Below are 26,765 nucleotides of genomic sequence, written 5' to 3'. Positions count from 1 at the left end.
AAATCATTTTCAATAAATAAACTTTCTCCTTTTAACTTTCTTTTATTGCACATTACTTGTTTTTTTACTTCGTGACTACCTAAGCACTCTTGCCATTCCTCCGCTCCACCAGAATTTTTCTACTTTAGTTTCTATCTCCAACTTTTCTTTCAACATGTCTGTTATCCAGCTAACCGTTACCTTTCCTACATCTTCTCTTTTAATACCTTTTATTATACCGTTTTTCTTTTCCTCCTTTTCTTTTTCTAATACCATTCTCTTAACTTTTTCTAACTCTCTATCACTAAGAATCTCGCTTGCTCTGTTATAACTACATCTAGAGTTACTCCTACTAGTGTTTGCAATGCTGTTCTTATTTCTCCTAGATAATGCTACGCTCCACTCACTTCTATCATCCTCTGCTTCTACTAATGGCCCTTCCTCTTCGCTTTCTCGCCTACCTGCCTCTTCTAACTTACCTACTCTTTTTTCTATATCCTTGTTGTTGTAAGCCGATTACAACTATATCTATTAAAATTGCGACACGCATCTTTCGAAAGACGTTGCAAGAAGCACCTCTTTCGAAAGACGCACAAGAATCCGCCGCGCTCACGGAAGTCCCAATTAACTTCCGTGAGATTACAACAGCGCACTCGGAAGCAGTTCGTATCGCCCTAGAAATAGGCCCTACGCTGCAAAATCAAATCGCAAGGCTACCGCGTTCCGATGTCGAAACGCTTAGCCTCGCGGAAGCTATCGACGCCCGGTCACTGGCCCCCGAAATCGTGCCAGATATCATAATATATAAACGCGACCACGCCGTGGCCGAGCGGAGAGAAACATAACGTCCGAGCCGCGTCACGTACTATACACCTTATCGCGAGTGATACCTAACACCATCACAGCTGACTGTAAGCGCAAGAGAAGGAAATAAAGACAACGAACAAACAAGTAAAAAGCGTCTTCTTTTCTCTCATACACCGAGCCGAACCTTCACCCTTTGGGTCCTAACCCTTCAGGCAGAACGATCCCAACTACTAATGGGAAAGAATTCCCAAAACGAGCAAACGCTCACAACAAGGGTAATCCTCCGATCGCGCTGAAATTTTAACAAAAGCTCACTCTTGATTAGAAAAAAAAGTTCCTAAAAGGATTTTTAGCGACAAAACCTCGTTTGCCCCCCCCGCCTCCTTCAAAGTTTTTACAGTTCTTACTAAATATCTCGGAAAATATTGATTTTAGAGAAAAAAGTTTAAAACAAAAAATGAAGCTTATAAAAAGCTCCAGAAAAAAGGTTATATACCTTTTTTACGTAAACCTATTATTTTGGCTGTTATGACCCAAAATAACTCGCAACTCGAAAAAAAATTGTATTGGAAAACTGCAAACATGTGAAATTTACTTTGTTTGCAATGTGTATATGGGTTAGCGACTTGGACGGGGTGGGTGCGGGAGAGGGGCCAAAGGTCCCCCTTGCATTCCCCCCCCCCCGTGTGTGTGCGTGCGTGCGTGCGTGCGTGCGTCCGTGTGTGTGTGCAAAGCATTCTCTGCACCACATGGGTTTGCGACTTTATAAATAGAAAAAACTATGAAAAAATTATGAAACTACTCACCAATTTTATGTCGCTATTTGGTTAATGTGAAAATATTGGAAACGAACAGCGTGGTAAGTCGCAAATTCATGCGGTACTGTATAAGCGTGGACATCATTTATTTTACGTAAAACATTGATATTATGTATCGTATTTATGAAACGTAAAGTAAATGACGTCCACGCTTGTACAGTACCACATAGATTTGCAACTTTCCACGCTGTTCATTTCCAATATTTTTGCATTAACCAAATATCGACTTTAAAATGTGTGGGTTAGGTTAGAAAAAATTACGGGGAGGGGATGCAGGGAGAGGGGCGGCGCCCCTCTCCCGCCCACGCGTTTTCTGCACAACTCTCTGCGAATTTCCATGCGAAACGGGATTCTTATTATATACGTACTCATTTGAGTTTGGCGCACTTCTGCTCAGAGCATCCCTAGCGGCAGGGTGCGGAAGGGGGGGGGGGTGCGAAGGCCCTACTTGCATCCCCCCCTCCCATGTGTGTGTGTTTGTTCTGTATACCACGCATTTTCTATACCTATTTTTTACGCTAATATTTTCCGAGATATATATATAATGAAAACTTTAATCATTTTGATTAAAAAAATACTTTTTTTCTTTATAACAAACAAAATAATAGGTTTACGTAAAAAATGTATATAAACTTTTTTGTAGAGCTTTTTATGAGCTTCATTTTTTGTTTCAAATTTTTTTCTCTAAAATCAATATTTTCCGAGGTATTTAGTAAGAACTGTAAAAACTTTGTAGGGGGCTGAGGGGCAAACGAGGCTTTGTCGTCAAAAATCCTTTTAGGGACTTTCTTCTTTAATCAAGAGTGAGCTTTGGTTAAAATTTCAGCGCGATCGGAGGATTACCCTTTTCGGAACTTTATCCGAAAAATTATATTTCAGTGAAAAATGATTTAAAAAATATGAAATTTTGCAAGCAGAACAATTAAAATTATATAATTGTCCATACCAATTTTTAGCTTAAGTAGAAAACTTTTTTTTTTAATTTAATAGTGTTTTTTTATTTAATAAGTGACACGTACACTATCAAATGCCATGCAATGTTGTCAAATGCGAAAAATGATTTACTTATTGAAATATGCAATTTAACGTTTAGCAGGGAAAAAGTACCTGTATGGTCTGAACATCCTTAAGTAAAACAAAAACAAAGGAAACTTGCTTGCCACAGTATTTTTTAACTTCCACTATATAAGTGGACCAATTTAATTGCGCATTTGCTTGAGTTTGAATTAACATCCCTGCTGCAAAATTATCTCCTGCTCAGAGTATATTCCCGATCATATTTTCATCTAAATCTTGAAGCCATTTTGAGAGAGCTACCTCGTAATATTCATCTTCGTCACCATCGGTAGGTAGGAACTTCACGACCACAAACTATAAAATAAAAAGGTGAAAAATAAAATTAAATAATCACGTTTTTTTATATCACAAATTTCTTTCTGGGCAATGGCAATGTTCTTAATTGGAAAATATTTACAATTGTTTGCATTACATACAATTGTGTATATCAAAAATTATACACATATACAATACCTTAACTAAAAATGTTAAATATTATAAAAACAATAGCATTGTATGGAGAAGAGGAACACATAAAAAAGAGTAATCATCAGAATAAGGCATTAACCAACATTTAGCGTGAACACTCTGCAATAGCACAACAAGCCTTTCTTCGTCTATTTTTGAAACTGTAACAATGCCTAGTCTAGATGATGGCAAAGGATATGTATAGAAATCTTCCATTTTCTGAACTTGCTACAAACAAGCATCACTTGTTGTATAATATTCCTCAACATATAAACATTTCCATCTGTTGTGCAGAAGCAAGAGTCTTTTATATTAGTTCGGAAAACCACATCATCAATAGAAAGACATTGAAAATATATTTCTGGTAATTGTTTTTTTGCATCTTCATGTCTATAAAAAAGGTGAACAATTTTTTCTTTAGCTTTTAATTTCTACTCTTCTGGTTTGCTCCAAATCTCGTAGTGCAGCTTGTTGTAGTGGTTTATCCAGATTTCAGGCTACTTTTGATTGATTTTAAACAATTTTCAAATTTGAAAGAGCTGAAATTTTCCAGAGGTCCGTGTTCTGCACATTCTTCAGCCAAATGACGAAGTGAGTGAACGTTATACACCAGAAAACGTCTTCCATATAAATTAATAGAATGTTGAATGAAAGTTCTGAGTAATTCATTAGCAAAGTCATTAAGTACATTGAAATGCAAAGGACTACAGAAAGAATATATAGAGCAGCATGAAGTAAGAGATAGTTTTTGTAAACATTTTCCTGCAATTTATTACGAAATACTAGTTCATCATAAAGGCACAATCGCCTTTCTTCTGTACCTTTGTACATCTTCCAGTCATTAATTGATCTCGGTGGTCTGCAAAAATCACTTGGACAGAAATCCTTTAAAAAAATTAGATTGTCAGAAATATTTTTCCTGGCAAGCTTGTTAAGTTTCCATTCCATTGCATCCATGTCATCAATAATCGTCTGAAGACTCCATGCCAGACTAAATGAAATGGATCCAATCTAAATTGGGAAACTATTCCTGTATGTATTCTCTCTAAAATAGAACGACCTACCCTAATAGCAAAATGCTAGCAGATTGCGAGCAGATTGGCAGCAAATGTAATCAGATACCCATTGCAGATCCATAGCATTCTGTATCCGCATTAAGCTCAGTATTTGTTGACAAAGCCTACTGGCATGGCATGCCAGCAGATTGATTGCAGAAACCGAGCAGGATCTGCTGACATAACCTGACAGCAGATTGGCAGCAGAAATCAAGCAGATATCTAAAAGATTTCTTAAATCGGATATCTTAAAGTGCAACTAGAGATAAAAAAATAAAATAAAAATTTCATTTTTTTAAAATTATTTTTATTAACAGTACATACTAAATTTAGGACAAATTTTTATTAATTAATTAAATTTAAATTATATTGTTTTATTTTATTCTTACTTGCCGCTGGTAAGTTTTGAACCCGGGACCTTAGGATGACAAACCTTGTACTCTATCTGCTACGCCAATTTGACTCATCGGTATGAGTACTTGTTATTGTCTACATATACCAATATGTTATAAACTGACACAATTATATTATTTTTTATAAAAACAATTAAATTTTGCAAAACATATTAAAAATAAATAGCATTAATTTATTTACTTATTAATTTCATTGTTAAATTTATCTTTTTCCATAATAATTTTATGGAAATTGCGATCTATTTAGCATTAATCTTTGAAGCGTTTAAATGATTAATTAGATAGTTAACTATATAGATCATAATTCTAAGAAAAATTGAATAGTATACATTTATTATTCTGTTTTTGTTCAGCACATGATGAATTTAGATTTTGTGCATTTTTTGTGCGCAGTAATTGTAGACAAACCGTTATTTTTGGAAACATTATCTTTATAATAATTTTTTTTATTATTAAATAGATCTGTCATTCAGGATGTTATAATGTCTGATTTCTGAGTAAACTACGACGCATCGTTCCGTAATAACATTGATACGAACGTGTTATGTTACGATTATACAATTTTTGTTGAATAACTGTAACGCCAAAACGATGTATAACAGCAAGATCACTTGCGTATAACAAATATTACGTAACAGGTTATTTCCATGTCATATAGCACCTACATATCACAAGAATAACAATGTTAAATTACATGTAACTTCCATGTTATATTGCCGCTATAAAATGTGTTCACTGGGTATTATATAAAATATTTAGTCTATATTTTAATAATATTTTAAAGATTTTTTCTTCATGTACATAAAATATGTGTAAAATATTTATATAATATTTTCAAAAAATAAATGTAGATAAATATTTATGAACATTTATCACAAATATTGTGTGCTGTCTGGAAATTCCCATTCTTTGATTAAAATATTCATATATGTATAAAGAACATAATAAATAAAAACAATAATATTAAACGTTGCTTATGATGCATTTACAATAAAAGTTTAGATAATATGAAAACTTTAAATAAATCATAGCAAAAGCAAAAAATATAAAGTGGAATTATTGATGATCGATACCCCGTTGAAAAGACAAAATGGAAATCCAGATGGTTATTTACATGTATGTGCATTTCCATGGATTTTAGATGATTTTGTATGAATTCCATATGGTTATCTGCGTGGAATCCATACAAAATTATCTAACATCCATGGGAATGCACATACATGTAATAAATCTGGATTTCCATCTCATTTTTTCAACGGGGTAACATTTAACCTGCACAATAAGGTTATAAAGAAAAGCATATGAGAGCACACATAGTTTCTAATTAGGTAAATCTAAACAAAAATTTATTAATAAATAAAGTACATAGAAATTAAATTTTATAAGTTATTTAATTATGAAGTAATTATAATTATCTAATATATACTCTTCAAGGATGCAAAACTCAAATATATAAGCTGTGTCGTTATATCGCAGATGTTATTTTGGCATTATATATAACCAATTATGACTATTATTGATATCACTGGTAACACTGTATCGAACGACAAGATTTTGCTATTGAGTAAATAAAGTAATCTGAATCGATCAAATATATAGATCATGAAAATGAGATTCTTGCGAAGTTATTAAAGACAGATAAATGAGAACTCACACTATGGTTGCATTCAGGGAGACGTTATTAGCGCTATCAATATCAATTTATCTTCATTACGCATTAAGGGGGGCAAGTCATGTAAATCAAAATTTTTTAGCAATTTTTTTTTCTTGCTTAAATTTATAGGAAATTTTCCGTAGAATATGAAAAAAAATAGTAGAAACCGACTTGAGAGTTTCTTCTATGTTATTTTCGTCGAAAAGTAAACGGTCGAATTGGGCGGAGCACTCATGTAGACGAGTTGGAAACTCAATCTTTCGATCCCTTTGTAATAAATAATTAACCTGGCTGTGTTAGAATAATGTTCGAAAAACAGGAAGATCTGCTCTATGACCCTGGAATCACAGATTAGCAAAAAACTGCGGTAAATTAAAATAAATTACGATTTTTTCACGATTTTGTTACTCGAACTTTAAACGCATTTTTCTCCAAACTACTTTTTTAAAATTGGCGTGCAAGATAACTCAAAAACTATTCATCCGATTGAGTTCTCCTTGTGCATACATTTAGATAAATACTTTCCCCATAAATTGAACCTTTATTTGTAATTGTATTGTTTAAATAAATTATTTTTATTGCATAATTAACACGAAAATTTTTCATAAAAATCAATACTTTTTTTCTACGTGTCGCCATTTTTACAATTTTGCATTATTTCCTTAACAATAGGTTCAATCGATAACGCAAACCGTACAAAAAAGAAATCTATTTGGTTTTTTGTTTCAGATGAATACAAGCAGCGCTACATTGCACGCCGACAAGTGACTTCAACGTCGACGCATTAGATTTACATTATTATTATTTATAAAATACATATTATTTTTCTGTTAAAAAATATTTTTTTAGTAATTCAATATTACAATAACATACCCTGAAAATTTCAAAAGAATTGGTTGTACAATTTCCTCAAACAAAATTCCAAAAAATCACTCAATTTTCAGCGCGTTACATGACTTACCCCCCTTAAAAAGAACAAGGATAGACTGATATTGATAACGCTAATTAACGTTTCCCCGAACGCACCCTATATCGCACTTACTGGTGGATTGTCACTCATTTTCGATGATTGATTGCTGACAATTTTTTATTGAATAGCACGATCCCAGTGAGATGCAACATCGTGCAGAACATGCCCACCAAACACCAAGTTACATGTAACGTACCTGTTAGTTGTAATTTCCCACTCAACAATGTAATTGTAATATAACACGTGTGTTATATTGCAATTATATTATTGAGTGGGAAATTACAACTAACAAGCACGTTACATGTAACTTTGTGTTTGCTGGGTGGCTTCGTGAAACGGTCGAGAAGGTATAGGAACTCGCACAAAAGAGAAGCCAAGAGAAACTATACCGATGCACGTGTGCGCTCAGCATAGAGTGTCTAGCAATGTTGCGGAGAATGTAGCGATGAAATTGTTGTAAAATACTCCAATATGATTGGTTCTTGCTCTTAGTTCTTGTCGGATCTAAATGTATAAACCAATCATATTAAAGAATTTTACAACAGTTTCACCATACATTCTCTACTGAACGCAGCCATTGAGAACTTTTCCTACAGGAACATGTTTAAAATCCTATGCGCAAACTTCAAATCCTACTAGATTTTATTTTATACACACAAAAATAATTAAATTAATAAAAAAATTAGTTATTAAAATATAAACATCTTTTCAAACAAAAATCACTTCATTAACCCTCAATCTCTCCCGTGTTTTTCGGCACCTTCTATCCCTCTCTATGGGTCGTTTTCGTCCTCGCCCTTATAACCCATATAAATAATGGTTTAAAAAATCTGAAAAAAATCATGTATACTCTTTAAACATTTCTCTTTAAGAGACTACTATTATATTATCCTCCTCTCCTAAATTTAATACGTATTTTTTAATAAACAATGAGAAAAATTAATAAAAAAGTTAATTTAAAAAAATATATATAACAATGGTAAAAATTAAAAAAAAATTTTTTTAAATCAGTTTCTGGAAGGAAAGAAGTTCCTCTTTACGAAAAAAAAATGTCTGATCAACGTAGAATAAAAACAGATATCCAATTTCAGCGTATAAAAATTGGTATTTTTTGAAGATGATGAATAGTGTTGTAAAATAGGGAAACATCAATAAATCTAAAATTATTTTTTTTGCTTAAAGTTTTAACAAATTATTATTTAATACATAGTAAAAATACAAAATTTTGTTATAAAAATAGAAAAAGAACAGTTTAAAAACAGTCGCGACAGCAATTTAAACGATGATAATCGCAAACGGGTTTGTTGCATCGAGCACAACATTGATTGGTCTTTTTATCATTTTTGTATAAACAATAAAAACATCTTTTTCTTTTTTTTAATTTATTAGTTAATGTCCAATCTTGCCAATATTTGCTGAAAACTGAATTTTATTGATCTGCTCAAAATATTCTGGATTTCTAATTTCCATTGTAGATGTTCAACTTAAAATATATACATAATTATGTTCTAAAATGCATGTACGTGTCCCTAAATACTTAATTTACAAAAAAAATTTTTTTCAAAAAAGTCATTTTTACTTACGTAATCTCTCCCTATGGGTCGAAAACGTCCTATTTGAATTTTATCTGGCTGGCGTTTGGAGTAGAACAAACGGACCGGGCTGGCCTTTTGCACTGAAAACCCTTCCCCCCCAAAGTTTTTTTAGTGTAACTTTAATGACATTAGCATCGCGGTTGTACAAGAAATTAACAATAGTAGTTTTAAGCAGGACGAAAACGACCCATAGGGAGGGATTGAGGGTTAACAATAAAAAGTAATCAGGAAGAAGTTGAACGTAATGTACATACTCAAATCAATGATTTAATTTTCCTTGATACTTATTTTAATATAATATTTCTAGAGCTAATTTCGTTGCGTTGTAACCAAATTATTAATATAATTTTGACAAAACATAGAGCATAAATTTTGTTTAATTTTCGTCAATCACAATGTATTTTGTACTAAAAATCTGCGTATTAAAATAAAATAAATTTTTTTTACTTAAAGTATGCATATTTTTTTTACTCCCTTCCATAATACGTAGTTATTGATTTTTATAATACTCAAAACATACAAGTTCCTGTTTGTGCCTAAAGTATCTCTACATAATAGCAAAAGAATTTTCTTTCAAAAGTTAATCCCGTCATATTTCTTCTTCTTCCTTCATGATACGTAGTTTTTGATTTTTTGAGATTCGAAATATGCAAGTTCCTGTTTGTGCCTAAAGTATCTCTACATAATAACAAAAGAATTTTCTTACAAAAGTTAATCTCATCATATTTCCTTACTCCCCTTCATAATACGTAGCTTTTATTCTTCGAGACTCAAAATATACAAGTTCCTGTTTGTGCCTAAAGTATCTCTACATAATAGCAAAATTTTTCTAACTTACAAAAGCACTTTTGTCCTGTAAGTCTGTTAGCCTGTTACAAAAACGTGCACCTGTCCGAAACATACTCAGAGTAGTCAATTAAAACTTGGGGCAGCGATGGAGTGCCAATCAAAACACTCCGTTCAAATTCGTGACGTCGCGAATTCAGAGTAACCAATCAAGATTCGGGGCAGCCATGGAGTGCCAATCAAAATGCGACGTTCAAATTCGTGACGTCACAGCACCTTGCCAACCGCACCCGACGCCACGGTTATAATCTTGGTTGGATTTGGGGAGACGCTATTAGCGCTAAAAGTATCATTTTATCCTTGTTGCTCAGTGAATTTCGAAGAAAGATAGAGCACGCTCACAGCGCCAAAAGCGTGCTCTCTGAACCCAACCTTAATTGGTTTCTCGATCTATTTTCTTCCGATTGCGAACACAACGATCGAAAAATAGTGAAAATGTTTCGTAAAATTTTTAATTGTAATGAAATAAAAAAATGTCTAAAGCCTCAAGCGTGCTGTCATTTGCAATTTTGTATTTCTAAAAAATAAGATATACAAATAAATATTGTTTTATTTGTAATTTTAACGTTTATTTCTTTCTCGCTCCCTTCCATAATATATAACTTTTCTATATCAGAGTCAAAACATACACGTTTTCTGTTTTTACCTTAAGGCAACGCTACATAATAACAAGAAAAATCTCTCCCCCCCTCTATCTCTCTCTCTTACAAAGTACCTTTGTCCTATAGAACTATTATCTCGTTTACAAAAACTCGTACCTGATCTTTCCGTACCCCCCGTTGTGCAAGACGAAGATCTGACTTCCTCCATTTTGTCTTCCTTTAGCATCTTCACCATTTTCCCATGGAAGGGCCCCTAGACCCAAATTCCTCCTCTCTCTATTCAAAATCCAATAATATACTCAGGGCAATAATATGGCTCAGGGCAGCCAATCACAGCTCGGGGTAGCCAATTAACACACTCCGTTCAAAACGGCAACGGCCACGCGTCAGCCAATCAGAACGCGGCATTCCACCCCCTCCCGTGACGTCACACCGTCTAGACACGCCCACCTGGCGCCAGACGGAGGAAGAGTGGGGGTTTGTTTTAACGCTCCATGACTGTCCCTATACTACTCTCCTATCCAGCATGGCTGTAACATGAGTCCTTTATGTGGTGAAGCTTAAAGCTCGTCTTCCCGATTTTTACTATTTTTTGGCCGTAATCACATATTACTTTGTGTTTGCGTTAACTTTAATCTTTTTAATGTATTTGGCTCTTGCTTCGGGCCAAGATTTACTTTCCTTTTTAAGAGTGCTCGTGTTATTTCTAGCACTTGTTCCGGGCGTGTCCGGATTTTTTGCAGTAATCGCAGTACCCGTTTCCCAGGTAGCAAGGTGACGTTAATACGACGTCAATAATTCGTCATTTAAGGTCGCGGACGTCATGTTACCAAATTAAGACGTAATAGTAACGTCATTTTTTGACCTATTAATTACGTCAGTCATTTATCCATCCTACAACGTATTTCCGACGTCATATTCTTGACTAATTAATAACGTCAGTTAATTGATCATTTTACGACGTATTAATAAGATTTTATTAGTGACTAATTACTGACGTTAACTATAATTCTTTGTAATAATTGACGATTTGACCTCAAATGACGAATTATTGAGGTCTAGTGGACGACACCTTGCTACCTATAACTATTAATCATTATTTAAAGATTGGTTAATAAACAACATTATTAAAATTAATATAATATTTTATATAATTAATACTATCAATATTTTAGAATCATCCCAGGCAGCACATAATATTTATGATAAATATTTATTAATATTTATTAATATTTATTTTTTCAAAATATTATATAAATATTTTACACATATTTTATATATACAAAGAAAAAAATCTTTATTCAACATATTAAAATATAGCTTAAATATTTTATATAATATTTATGGTAAATAAAAGATAAAGATTTGTATAAGTAATATTTTGTAAATATTTATAAATATTTCATAAATATTTTTATAATATTTATAATAAATCTTTATGATTTGTCAAATCTAAGACCACAAAAATATTTATAAAATATTTGGATAAATATTTATAAAATATTTAAATAAATATTATAAACATTTTATAAATATTTTATAAATATTGCGTTTTGTGTAAGGTATAATTTAGCTTTATCAAAAGAACAGAGCAAAAACATATTTTTATAAGTTATTCCACATGTTATTTCGCATATGTAAAAATCAGGAAAAAAATTGTAAATTTATATTTATTTATAAAAATATTAGTTAACTACAAGTTTCATGTTTCTCTATTGAACTGATCTATAACAAATATGTATTCATGAGCATCAAGTGTTCATGGATCATCACGAAGGGCTAGGTAGCGTACGATCTTCGAAGTCAAGCAACGTCGACGGCGGTTCAGAGTTGAATGGGTGACCGCGGAAGTTAGGCAATTCCAAATGTGACTATGGTGTGGTGGGTCGTGATGCTTGTTGAGAAACAACGTAGATTTTTTTTTACATTATAATTATGTTATTTCGATATTTTCATAATGCAAGTACTGCATATATAGGACATGTATCCGAAACATTTTCTAAAACGTCAAAATAATGGCTTTTACTACCTGGGATAGTCATAAAAATGACGTTAAATGTCGTCTTTATTAAATGTAATCTAAAAACCTATGTTTTGTCATAAAAATAACAATAAAATACCGTCAAATGTACGATACTAGCTTCTTGAAAATGACGTCAATAATATGAAAATAATGACGTATTTTTGACGTTAATATATGACGTCGTTAAGATGAGACAAATGTACGTCAGTTTTACGACATTTAGACGTCATTTTATCTCGACATTATGATGTCTGGTTCGTCATAAAATGACCAAAAAATGCCGTCAATTAGACGTCACCTTGCTACCTGGGTTAATGTATTTACGCGAGATCGTCCTTCCAGTCTCGGTAATTCAAAACGATTGGCATGTCGACTGTTGCGACACAGTGGTGCAAGATTTAGTCCGCTAGCACCTCGGGTACTCTCGGGGCACCTCGGGTGCTCCCGGAGCACCGAGTCGGCCGCGTTCATGCCTCGGCTTTCGGGCCGGCTCGGCCGTTCTCGCCGCGTCTGCCACTACTCGGATATTAAAGAGAGAGAGACATCCGTCTCTTTTTCTCCAAGGCTGCCACGAAAACGTGCACGTTGATGCTCGACGAAAGCATCTATGCTCGCCCTCCCCTCGCTCGTCCCCCGCTCATCTCAAGCGTCGTGGTCGTTAAGCAGATTAATTGATATCAATCATCGATATCATTAATCATATTATTTATTATTATTTGTTATTTAATTTTTTAGATTAATGTAATTTATTGTCTTTTAAATTATAATAAAATTAATTTCAATAAAAATATAAATTAAATAATAAAATTTGTAATAATTTATTAAATACACAAATAAAAAAGAACTGTCGAGTTAGTAAAAAATTAATAAAAAAAATTTAAATTATTTAAGTGGCTTCCACGCCACCCATGAGGTGCCACTAATAGCGCGTTAGGTTTTTTTACGTGGACCTTCGCCAGTAGCCTTATTATACCACATTTAATTTATTAAAATTTTTAACACATCTATTTATAGATGTGAGGTCTAGCATGCCAGACTAATTTTTAATTATTGCTTAAACACACCTATTATTTATAGATGTAAAGTCTAGCTTACCAGACCTGTTTAATGCTTTAACACATCAATTATTTATAGATGTGAGGTCTAGCATGCCAGACTAGTTTTTAATTGTTGCTTAAACACATCTATTATTTATAGATGTAAAGTCTAGCTTACCAGACCTGTTTAATGCTTTAACACATTAATTATTTATAGATGTGTGGTCTAGCATGCCAGACTAGTTTTTAATTGTTGCTTAAACACATCTATTATTTATAGATGTAAAGTCTAGCTTACCAGACCTGTTTAATAGAAAAATAAATTTAAAACATTTTTAAACATTATTATTGTATATTATTAGAAGTGGAAGGTTGATGAATCTCATTATCATCATCATCATCATTATCACTATCTGCAGTATATGATGTTAAATGACATTTTGCTCTTTTAGGACATGTATAATATAATTGATTAGATGACATTAAAGCTATATGCTTCTCATTAATTTTTATATCTAGAGCAGTTTCTTTTCTCGCTTTCAATGCTGATTTTATAACACAAGTAGCATTGACTACTTCAGACGAAAGTTTATTTCGTTTTTTTGTTTTTAAGTCTGGTAGAAAGGAAAAGATTTTTTCTGAGTCGGCATTTGAATTTGGCAGTGATCTAACAGCATTCAAAAGAGATTTTAAATTGGGAAATTGATTACTGCGTTGGAAAATTTTTTTCCACATTTTATCCAAATTTAACATTATAAAATTATCTTTTTCTACTTCTGTAAAATTTTGATGTAAAGCAAACCATTCTTTTCTTAATCCGTTATCATCAAACCCGCTAAAAGTTTTAGCAATGAAAGAAATATCATTAAATGATGTTTGTCTATTAGGATCAGGTAATGCTAACTCTGCTTCAAAAACTTTTAATTTGGACAAGAATGGATCATTTATTGGTAGTTTTTTAGAAATTTCTTGAGCAGCAGTAATGTAAAATTGCAAACAGTTCTGTCGAACATTTGCAACTACTACGTGTCCTTCTGTAATCAATCCATCAAGATATTTTTCACATTCAGTTCCTAAATATATTTCGTTTAATGATTTTTGATGTTCTATATTTGAAAAATCAAAATTAATATTAACATAATTTAAAAATTCTGTTTTTAAAAAAGGTTTACAAATCATGGTTAGGAACTGAAGTGATTTAGGTTGTAATAGATGTATTCTTGTTCCTAATGCTTGAAAGAATGTATTAAATGTATTGAAAAAATGTAAAATATGTTTTAAAAATAATAAGTATGCTTTCACATCAAATTTTTGCATAATATCTAATAAATATTCGCCAGTCTTTGTCTTTTCATTAATAACAGTTTCTTGTAAAAAAAGCTTGATAGTATCCCAATATTCTAAAAGTCTCTCAATACACAAATGCCGAGAAAGCCATCGTGTATCGGATAACTTTAGAATTTTGCGGTTTGTTTCCTGAAAACATTCACAAAATTCTTGAAAAATAACAGATCGCTTGGGACTATTGTTAATAAAGGTTGCTATTTTTTTAATAAATTCCTCGCAATAGTTTGGAATCTTACTGCATGCAGCATGTGCAACTAACGCGGCGGAATGACATGGGCAAGACAATGTTAAAACATTTTTGCAAATGTTCCCAAGCTTAGTTTTAAAAGATGAATTTTTGCCTGTCATTACAGATGCATTATCACATGATAAGGCAACAATGTTTAGTAATGGAATTTGTAGTTTATACATTACATTTCTAAATGCCTCAAATAACTTTTCCGCGTTGCTATTTCTTGCATCAATATCAATTAATTTGACTAATTGCGAGCGAACATCTAATGTTTCAGGATCAACATACCGACTATGAAACGTCATCCATTTGTTATTAGTAATATCAGACGTTTCATCAATAAAAATGGTAAATTTATTATTTTGAAGAATGTCAACAACACGATCGGTTTCAACTGGACATAACACGTTTGAAATTATTTTATTACATTTAGTCCGACTCATACTCATGGCTTCTAATACTTTAAAATCTTTTCCTATCTGTTGGAAAAACGAGAGAATATCTTTTGCAGTTTGATGAGAAATATTTTTGTCGGCGATAAACGCAGCATATTTAATTTCTGCTTCTTTCTTTCGCTCATCAAACGACAAAAGTGACTCGTCTGTAATGTTAATATCTTCGTCTGTTTTCTTTCTTTCTTTATTAATATCTGTAGTAATTTTTAAATGTGTTATAGAATCTGCATGACGATAAATGTGCCATAAACTAGCATCCATGTATTTTTTGCAAAATTCGCAAAAAAATAAGGTTTTATCATGTGATGCTTCGCGTAACCATGGTTTAAATATTTCAATATCTAACCATTCTTGTCGGAATTTTTGTTTTGTCTGAGAAATACGTTTCTTTACATCGTCATTTTTTAATAAAGAAAATGTAGTTTTTTGCAGATTTTCTTTGTGACATGTAGAATTTGCATGCCTTGAAATACGTGTATTACAAGAAAAATTTTTCTTACATATGGTGCAATGAAAAAGATTATCATTTAACGCTACTTTACGTATCCAAGATTTATATTCATTGTCGCTAAGCTAAGCTTCTTGAAAGCTTCGCTTATTTTTCTTCTCTAATGGTTCGCACATTTTGATAGACAATAAAAAAGAAACCAAATAAAGAATCAAGGAAAGGAAAAGAATTAAAAAAAAAAGAATAAATAACGGAAAAATATATAAAAGTTTCTCTTATTTACAATCGAAACTTTCAACTCGAACTCAACTTTCTCAATGTAACGTTATTAACAAAATGTACTTACGTTCAAAACGTTAACGTTAACGTTAACGTTATAAAAAGAAAATATTACCAAAACACCGTGAAATAAAATAACACAAACAAATCACGATCTCGTGCTATCTGCACAATAGTCAAACGACAAATGAGACTCGCACTCACACAATCAAGAACCAGCCGCGCGACGCTCAGCGCAGCACATGTACGCGATTCTCAATTGTTTATCATAGCGCTGCCGTTTTGCTCACTTGGGAAGCGACTACCATGGCAGACGGTGTGTCCTGTGAGTAATGAATTAATTTATTTTTTTTTTCTGCGAACTAATGAAATTTACTTTTATATTATATTGTACATTTTCTTATATTACTAGAATCCGAGGAAGCTGCTTCGATGCAGCAGTTGTTGCAACAGCTGCTACAGCAGCAGCAGCAGCAACAACAACAGCAGCAGCAACAACAACAAGAACAGCAGCAGCAACAACAACAGCGACAACGCAACAGCCGCAGCCGCAACAGCCGCAGCCGGAACAGCCGCAGCAGCCGCAACAACCGCAGCCGCAGGAGATGCAGCCACAGCCGCAGCCGCAGCAGCTACGGCCAAAACGTAAAGTATTTTACATTATTTCTTATTAATATAAAAAATTATTTTATTTTAATAACATTTATTTATTTTTAGGAAAAAAAAGAGGTGCCGGCCGCGCGCGGGCCCGCTGGCGAGAGCCCAGCGGGGCTTTTGGGGTGCTGGCCGAGGCGGTGACCGAGGTGGCGACGATCGAGGTGGCGGCCAAGGTAGCGGCCGAGGTGGCGGCCGTGGTGGCGGTCGAGGTGGTGGCCCAGGCGAGCGAAATATTAGGCGAGGTGGTGGCCGAGGTGGTGGCCCCACATACATATACAATTACAAATATTATAATATTTCGTAAAAATAAATATTATAAAAAATACTTCAAATCTTTTAAATATCTTTTATTCCTTTCATTATTCCTTTCCTTTATATAAATTAAATGTGGTATAATAAGGCTACTGGCGAAGGTCCACGTAAAAAAACCTAACGCGCTATTAGTGGCACCTCATGGGTGGCGTGGAAGCCACTTAAATAATTAAATAAAGCATTAAACAGGTCTGGTAAGCTGGACTTTACATCTATAAATAATAGGTGTGTTTAAGCAACAATTAAAAACTAGTCTGGTATGCTAGACCTCACATCTATAAATAATTGATGTGTTAAAGCATTAAACAGGTCTGGTAAGCTAGACTTTATATCTATAAATAATAGGTGTGTTTAGGCAACAATTAAAAACTAGTCTGGCATGCTAGACCTCACATCTATAAATAATTGATGTGTTAAAGCATTAAACAGGTCTGGTAAGCTAGACTTTACATCTATAAATAATAGGTGTGTTTAAGCAACAATTAAAAACTAGTCTGGCATGCTAGACCTCACATCTATAAATAATTGATGTGTTAAAGCATTAAACAGGTCTGGTAAGCTAGACTTTACATCTATAAATAATAGGTGTGTTTAAGCAACAATTAAAAACTAGTCTGGCATGCTAGACCTCACATCTATAAATAATTGATGTGTTAAAGCATTAAACAGGTCTGGTAAGTTAGACTTTACATCTATAAATAATAGGTGTATTTAAGCAATAATTAAAAATTAGTCTGGCATGCTAAACCTCACATCTATAAATAGATGTGTTAAAAATTTCAATAAATTAAATGTGGTATAATAAGGCTACTGGCGAAGGTCTACGTAAAAAAACCTAACGCGCTATTAGTGGCACCTCATGGGTGGCGTGGAAGCCACTTAAATAATTTAAATTTTTTTTATTAATCTTTTACTAACTCGACAGTTCTTTTTTATTTGTGTATTTAATAAATTATTACAAATTTTATTATTTAATTTATATTTTTATTGAAATTAATTTTATTATAATTTAAAAGACAATAAATTACATTAATCTAAAAAATTAAATAACAAATAATAATAAATAATATGATTAATGATATCGATGATTGATATCAATTAATCTGCTTAACGACCACGACGCTTGAGATGAGCGGGGGACGAGCGAGGGGAGGGCGAGCATAGATGCTTTCGTCGAGCATCAACGTGCACGTTTTCGTGGCAGCCTTGGAGAAAAAGAGACGGATGTCTCTCTCTCTTTAATATCCGAGTAGTGGCAGACGCGGCGAGAACGGCCGAGCCGGCCCGAAAGCCGAGGCATGAACGCGGCCGACTCGGTGCTCCGGGAGCACCCGAAGTGCCCCGAGAGTACCCGAGATGCTAGCGGACTAAATCTTGCACCACTGTTGCGACATTCTCGTCCATCGTAGCCAGTTTTCTCGCATTTTTTGCGGTTTCCGATTATTCTGCTAAGATTCAGTCTGGACAGCTTTTCTGTTTTTGGTTCGCGCATTAGACCCCTTGACCTTTTCCTCTGCGCTTGCTCCTGTGATGGCTTTTTGTATTGTTTTATAATGTTGAGTTGCCCGATCCCTCGAAGTTCCATAATTTCAAGGGTCATATTCCGTTCAAGGGTCATATTCTTCTTTTAAGCTTAAATACTGTGTTAGATCCGCGTTGGTAATCTCTAGACGATTACCCGTATGGAAGATCTAGCGCGTGGCTAGTAGGGCGTCGCATATTCCTAACCATTTTTCTCGGCGGAAAGTGGACTTCGTTTCGGTTTCCAAGTTCGCGGATTTCAAATAATAGCTCACGGAGCGTTATGTTCTCCATGGGGTGCATCGGTCGCCTACTTATTTGTGGTGTACAGGCGCTGCCTGTGTATTTTCATTGTGCTTGTGTGAATTTTGAAGCTTTTGAGCTTCTTCTTCGGGTTTTTCACAGATTACGGGGTGACACATATAGCGAAGAGCGTGTCGACGGTCCAGCCACGTCTTTCCGCGTTGGTGAACAATGTCCATATATTGTCGGTCGTGCCGTTATTCATTAGACTAAAGTCTGGTCCCCATATCGAGCGTTCGGTCGATATGTTCGGATAGTTCGCTCGACTGTCCAAAATTCGAATCGCTTATACGTTAAGCGCGGTATCAATGTTTGCTTGGCGGACATTTACGTTCAATTATAACCGTGAGCGCTGAGTTTACGTTACTGCTTATTTTGCGATATCATATGTCGCGTTGCGCTGACACGTTCGCATTTATGTGCCTTTTTAATTTTGGTAGTTATTATACCTGTTTTATTTACGGTAATCGCAGTTCCTGGGGGTCAGTCGATATTTTGTTTTAATCGCGTTACACTTTTGTTTCATCCTACGCTTAATTTGCGATACAATTTTATTTGTGTCGGACTTACATTAATACGACAATAAGCTGCATGGTGCAGCGATTAGCTGAGCTTCATCGTGGTAGGTCCCGGCGTTGTCTTAAGTTTCGCTGTTATTGGTAACGCGTTGTGCACGCTCCGGCATGGCTGGCTTCCTGGACTGTACAGTTGATTGCTCAGTGACGCTCAGCTCCTCTTGGATCTTCTTTTTGGCAGTGAATCCCACAGCTGTCACAACTGTTGTACCCCTGGTTTGGAGTACTGAAGGGATCGCTGCCAGAGATCTCGCGAGGAGTTTTAGTCACTCACACCGTGTCTTCGTCTTGAACATTTTATTACATTTTCCGTTTACAATAGCGCGGTTAGGCCACGACCGTCGCAAAACAGAGAGTCGTATGTTGGACTTGGATTGACCCGACTGACCCGTCCCTTGCTTTTTTTTAACGGTTTATATATTAATCAATTTTGGTGGTTTTGCTGTAGAAAACGCTAACGCGCAAATCGATCAGTTGTCCAATCTTTTGCTTAGACAGCAAGTGCTGTCTAAGGCAAATGCGTTAATTATCGGGCGGATTGCGCGGTGCAATGGCCGACTTACGTGTCACTGACACCTTTTATGTTTGTGAGTATGTCACTAACAACAATAATAAACCTATTTTGCCCATGTTTTAATTAATGTTCTTGGAACATATAATCATGTGCCAGCTTGTAATGAGAAATAAAAATCTACTAAAATTATACGAAATAGAACAATTAATAATCGAAATAATATAATATTACAAAATAGAACAATTACTCTCAAATTAATATAATATTACGTCTCGACTAATACATAGTCCTCTTCAAATAAATAACTGGTAAAAAACAATATTAGAGTATAATTGAATAGACGTTGCATACGTATAACAATGGATAAAAATATAAGTTACAGTGTGCTAAAAGAGTGTTTGCTACATTAACAATCACATATCGAATATATAAACAAGTCAATGAATAAAACCATAATAATAGCCTAAATTTTCGGTATATAAAAAGTGTTCCCCATTTTTTTTTAGTATAATAATTGCATCGTGATTATTTCTTCGTAGGCGAGAAATGAAGTTACATCTGTGTTGAACTTTGATTACATGTTTAGACGAGCGCGCAAAACAAGGTATTTTTTCGTTCGATAGCGAGAAAATCCTCGTAGTTAAATAAATATAAAGTCAAGTCTCAGATTGGAATAACTTAAAAACTCAAGTCCAACGTTATAAAATAAAAATATCGGAATGCAAACAAAAGACAAATGTGAAATATGTGAGAGATCGTACGAATCCGTGGCAAAGTTTGATAACTTAATAAATATTAATTAATTCATATTAAAATGCATATTAAGAGCACATATTAAAAATAAATATTAAAAGACGTACGAAAAAAGACGTATCTTTTTGTTCCCAAACCACAAGAAAACGTCGTTTAATAAAATTGTCAACAATGCATAAAGTTATGGTGTGATATTTGATAATGGAGGTATCTAAAGACAATAAAGATAGGAGAAAATAAGTAATCTTTGAGATATATAAAATTAATTTTACTAATTCAAGTAATTCGGTTAAAGATACTTACTTGTAATAATTGAAACGTTTAAATCGCAAAAGTGAAACTACCAGGATGAAAATATCGGGATGTATACAACTTGGCAGTTAGAGACGGAATGATGAAAGATATTTTTGCTAACCATTTTTGGACATAATATTAAATAAACAGTAATGAAATTTATTGAAACATTCAATAACTTTCTGTAAATTTATTCCGTTGATTTGTTCCTTGATATGAATCATTTCGGTTATCTTTTTTGCTAGGTTGGGAAATAACGCGTTACTTGTAACGCCGTTACCGTTACAGTTACTTTCTATGGTAACGGATTGGTAAAGATACTAGTACTTTTTTTCTGTAACTGTAACGGTAACATACATTTCTTTTAGTAACGGTAACAAATTTAACAGATACTTTTACCGTTACTTTTTATAGTTTGAATTTTCTACTTATGATATATGTTACATCCGGTGCAGAAAATTTTTCTTTTTTTTTCTGCCCGTTAAAATTCTCCTCCCCCGTCGTACCATTAGGTTATGAGTGAGTGGAGGAAGAAGGAAGAAGGAACTGGAACATTACCTTGGATTCTGTGTGGTGAATATATACATTCAAAAATAATGAATTGAACAATTAAGGAATGCAAAGATCGACGCAGCCGCGACCAGCTGCTCGGGCGCGCGCGCGCGCGACCGCGCGCGTGACGCAGCCTCGTGCCTTCTATGCGCTGCATGCGTGGAATACTTCCAAAGTGATTTATAAGATTAAGTTAAATAATTATTATAAAATCTTTGCGCGAATGGAGCGACGAAGGGAGCTGTGAAATATAAAAAGGGGCAATGAATCGCGGAACCCAGAATAGTTACATGAGCACTATCAATCAAAATTATTTATTAATATTTATTGACTAATTAATTAGATAAATTTTGTCTCGAACATATATAACGTTTTCCAACATTGTTCCTTGCTCGATAGTTCGCCTTTTTTCAATCCTTCTATTAAACGAACGAATATACTGCCATTAAATTATAATACTCGAATTCCAGAGCGAACAGTGTGCGCGGAAGCAGTGTGCGCGACGCACGTTATACAAAGTCTATTAAGAAAAACCATTAGATTTTAAATGTTAATTAGTCCGCTCTTAGCAGGCATAGGAAGAAGGTGACAGAAGAAAATTGAGCGGTCAATTGAAATTATATTCAGCAAAATCTTGCAATAGTTGAATTAATATTTATCAAAATAATTGACAGGTATGTTCGGTAATTTATGGCCCTAATTTCCCCGAATTTGACAAACCCTTCACCGCACTATCACCAAACTAATAATATATAAGCGAGCGAAATCTTATGGAAATCAACTATTTGTATCGAAAGCTCTGTACGATCAAGATCTTATATAGAGTAAGTATCGCTGTAAGTAATTTAAATATGCCCGAGTTCAGTCAAATTCTAAGTCTTTTCATTCTTTTCACTTTCTTCATTCCTTGATTCTCTCTTCCTTCTTCTAAGGTACCGTGCTTGGTCTGTCTGAGACATGCTATCTATTATAAAACTTCCTTTCTCTTATTCCTTCATTCTCTCTTGCTTCTTCTAAGGTACTGTGCTTGATCTGTCTGAGGCACGCTACTTATTATAAAATTTCCTTTCTCTATTCTTTTTTTCTTCTAACAGGGTATTGTGCTTGGTCTGTCTGAGGCACGCTACTTATTATAAAATTTCCTTCTCTTATTTTCCTTCACCCCCCTTTTCTTTCTTTTTTCGCCTTCTTCTTCTAAAAAAAAATACTCCACTGTGTTAAGACGCTAAAACAAAAATGGACTCTCCATTTCTAGAGGACCATGGGCGAAACAAAAAAGGGCAGTTAGAGGGCTTACCTTAAGAAATTGAAAAGGAAATATTACGCCTTCGGCGAGTTCGATCCTGCCGTATTCGATCAGCCGCGTCGACCTTTCTCCCCAGCGGAAGATTTCGATGCCTCTCCTTCCCCAGGACTCTTTCTCCTGTCCCCGAGTGGCAATTCAAAAATAAGAAGTCCGCCTCGTAAGGCCCTCGCGAAACCCATCGGGGCAGGGCAGATATCTCAGTGCGCTGATCTTATCCCAGTAAGAGTATCCACAAGATCGCTACCGGTCACCCACCAGGCTCGGAAACCCGGAACCATAACCACGGTTTGTCCGATACCCAGGTGCCGCGTCGTCGCCAACGTCAGCTGGCGCGGATATCGAGCGGTGCTCGATTCCCCCAAGAGATGTTCTCTCTTTCTTAACCAATCCCCGAAGTATACGCGCAGAAATAACGATGCGAAATAAATAATTTATAAAATTCAAAATCGTAGTCTTTTTCTCTCAGGCTCCTAGAAGCGAATTTCCTTAATTACGTCCCTTCCAACCCAACTCGGATGTAACAGTATATTATAATTTTTAATCTTTATTCAACCGATATTTACAGTTAAATTCATCTAATAAAAACAGTTTTAAGATATCATGAATAGGCGCGTTCAGTAGGCGGATCAGTGAGCGCTCAGTAATCAGTTCTTTACTGTGATTGGTTTCTGCTTCTAAATCCAACGAAGAATTAAAGGCAAGAACCAATCATATTAGTAACGGTAAAAGTAACTGTTTAATTTATTACCGTAACTTAAAAAATGTAACTACGTTACCGAAAGTTACAGAAAAAAAGTAACGCTGTTACCAGTCCGTTACCAAAAACAGTAACTGTAACGGTAACGGCGTTACAAATAACGCGTTACTTCTCAACTCTGCACAAAAGATATCCGAAATGATTCATATCGAGGAACAAATTAACGAAATAAATTTAGAAAAAGTTATTGAATGTTTCGATAAATCCTATTACTGTTTATTTGACATTATGTCCAAAAACGGTTACCAAAAATAGCTTTCATCATTCCGTCTCTAAATGTCAAGCTGTACACACGTCCCAATATTTCATCTTGGTAGTTTTACTTTTGCGAACTAAGCGTTTCAATTAATACAAGTAAGTGTCTTTAACCGAATCACTTGAATTAGCAAAATTAATTCTATATATCTCAAAAATTACTTATTTTCTCCTGTCTTTGTTGTCTTTAGATACCTCCATTATCAAATATCACACCATAACTTTATGCATTGTTGACAATTTTATTAAACGACGTTTTCTTGTGGTTTGGGAACAAAAAGATACGTCATTTTTCGTACGTCTTTTAATATTTATTTTTAATATGTGCTCTTAATATGCATTTTAATATGAATTAATTAATATTTATTAAGTTATCAAACTTTGCCACGGATTCGTACGATCTCTCACATATTTCACATTTGTCTTTTGTTTGCGTTCCGATATTTTTATTTTATAACATTGGACTTGAGTTCTTAAATTGTTCCAATCTGAGACTTGACTTCATATTTACTGAACTACGAGGATTTTTTCGCTATCGAACGATAAAATACCTTGTTTCGCGCGCTCGTCTGTACACGTAATCAAAATTCAACACAGATGTAACTTAATTTCTTGCCTACGAAGAGATAATCGTGATGTGGCTGTTAATGTGGCAAAACACTCTTTTAGCACACTGTAACTTATGTTTTTATCCATTGTTATTATATAAGTATGTAACATCTATTCAATTATATCCTAAAATTATTTTTAACCAGTTATTTATTTGAATAGGACTATGTACTAGTTGAGACGTAATATTATACTAATTTAAGAGTAATTGTTCTATTTTGTAATATTATTTTATTTTGAGAGTATAATTGTTCTATTTCGTATAATTTTTATTAGAAAAGTTTGCTCGTTTTCATTCACGTCTTTTCAATAAAACACAAGCACTCTAATTATTTCAAATTTGCTCGTTTATTGATCCTTCTTATATCAATATTTGCTTTGCATTACCGAACGTAATTATTTTCATCTTTAAAAAAATAATAATTGATTTGCCCGGCTTACCACCAAATACCGGCAACTGCACGGCAGCGAGATAAGACCGCCTAGCAAGATGCGCTTCCGCTATCGCTAGATACACAAGAAGTTGTTGCTTACAAATTCGGCGTAGTCATTGTCGTTTGTAAACAAATTCTTGCATGTCTTCCACGGATGCACTAGGCGGTCTTATTTTGCCATGCGCTGCCGTACGGTTGCCGGTACTTGGCGATAGACTGAGCGAATTATTTGGCGGTAAGTCAGGTTATTATTTTTTAATGAACAACTTATTAATTTTTGCGAAAATTATAAAATAGTAGGACTTTTCTACTCAATTTAGTCATCTCAGTCTCTAGCATACCCTATGTGAAAAATTTTTTGACACCCCGTATACATGTATGATTATCGCACTCATGTAAAAATAGAAACTCCGAGATTAAGATACATATGTTGAGTACACGTGTGCGTGCAGAAAGGAACATGATAAGAGAAAAGTCTAGCCAAGAATCCAGCACAGCGAGATAAACAGGTCAGTTACCAGAATCTTTACCGCGAGAGAGTTAACGTAATAATTTTGTGTTTCCAGAAAGACTGCATTTCTCGTACATAATTTTGTAAACCTTAACTCTAGTGAAGTGTTGATCGAGTCATAAGTAAACACTATGGTCAAACAAATATACAAACAAGCAAGCAAGTAGCCAGCATGTTAACAGCTGACTTAAAATCGTCAGAATCGTAACATACTGTACAATCATATCGTTGACATTCATTCATGACGATATTGCATCGATGCTAAATTATATAAAATATTAATTGCTCATTGCTTAAAATGAGATGTTTTCGAAACTTATTTCCACAATCCTGCTCAGTTATAGGAATGGTGCACGTGAAAGCGCTTCCTGGTAGAGCAAATTCGCATTTATTCCGTATTCGTTTATCGCATAATATTGGATGCATTCTGAAATTTATTGCCGTTATTGGAAATGTGTAGCATATGTAACATGAACTATAGATTTTTAGCACTAGCAGTATATTGAAACATAATCACAATTGCCTGTTAAAAATAAAAATCCGAGCGTAAGGAAAATGTAAAAAAAGTAATAGAAGTATAAATAAAACTTTTATGAAGCGTAAATTAAAACATCAAAATATAAACAGAAGCATTTAACTTTTATAACGTTTCTTTTGCATTTCATTTCACTTTCCTCTTATATTCGACTTACGTTTTGATTTACATTTTTAGGAATAATTTTTAAACAGACTAATTAAGTTAAATTTTGTGAGATGTTCAATTAAATTACAAAAATTGATTCGTAGTAATTTAATAATGTCACTCCTTTTTATTTTTATTATATCTTTTGAAACAAACAAAAAAAGAAGGAAACATTTTAGAAGATTCAGAAAATAAATTTATGTTTTTATTTGTAGGGACACCAAAATATGAAGGCTGCAGCGAAAAAATCGTAGAAAATGCAACAAAAGAAGCATTACTATATGCTGATTGTTCTTTGGTAAATGGTTCAGATTACTACAATATTTATTTATGTATTGAAATAGTAACTTTGAAATTTTAGAAATATAATCATAAAAAAAATGTTTGTGTGTGTATGTGTGTGCGTGCGTGCGTGCGTGGGTGTGTGTGCATGCGTACGTGCGTGCAGGCGTACATGCATACATACATTTGTTTCTTTATCATATTTACTCTATTTACACAAATAAGATATATTCACCCGCAAAAAAACGGGCCACCTATTTTTTTCAAATTTTTAAATATTTTTTAATATCGACAATTCCGCCAAAAATTATATTATCATATTGAGATGAACCAAAGCGCAACTTAAACTTTCTTCTATAAAATC

General features: G+C 33.9%; 2 protein-coding genes across 6 annotated transcripts in view; both read left to right on the top strand.

The window, feature by feature from the left end:
• Positions 1–16,390: 16,390 nt before the first annotated feature.
• On the top strand, positions 16,391–19,134 carry LOC118645370 (ras guanine nucleotide exchange factor L-like). The gene is made up of 6 exons (XM_036286244.1): positions 16,391–16,409; positions 16,595–16,729; positions 16,802–16,995; positions 17,603–17,607; positions 17,723–17,727; positions 18,980–19,134. Exons 1-6 carry the CDS (start codon positions 16,391–16,393, stop codon positions 19,132–19,134), a joined length of 513 nt encoding a protein of 170 aa, XP_036142137.1.
• A 5,619-nt stretch (positions 19,135–24,753) lies between these two features.
• Positions 24,754–26,765, top strand: part of LOC105834430 (uncharacterized protein F13E9.13, mitochondrial) — a 91,015-nt gene continuing 89,003 nt past the window's right edge. For 2 of the 5 annotated variants that reach the window (XM_012676904.3, XM_036285556.1), the window contains exons 1-2: positions 24,762–25,808; positions 26,335–26,417. In XM_012676904.3, the coding sequence (XP_012532358.1) occupies positions 25,736–25,808; positions 26,335–26,417 (156 nt within the window). In that variant the 5' untranslated portion in view covers positions 24,762–25,735. Of the gene's footprint in view, positions 25,809–26,334; positions 26,418–26,765 lie in introns of all 5 variants that reach the window. The other 3 variants (XM_012676906.3, XR_004962858.1, XM_036285555.1) reach the window with 3 other exon arrangements.

This window comes from Monomorium pharaonis, chromosome 4, assembly GCF_013373865.1.
Source record: "Monomorium pharaonis isolate MP-MQ-018 chromosome 4, ASM1337386v2, whole genome shotgun sequence".
Lineage (NCBI taxonomy): Eukaryota > Metazoa > Arthropoda > Insecta > Hymenoptera > Formicidae > Monomorium > Monomorium pharaonis.
The sequence above is the reverse complement of the archived record's forward strand: the minus strand, read 5'-3'. Positions and strand labels throughout refer to the sequence as shown.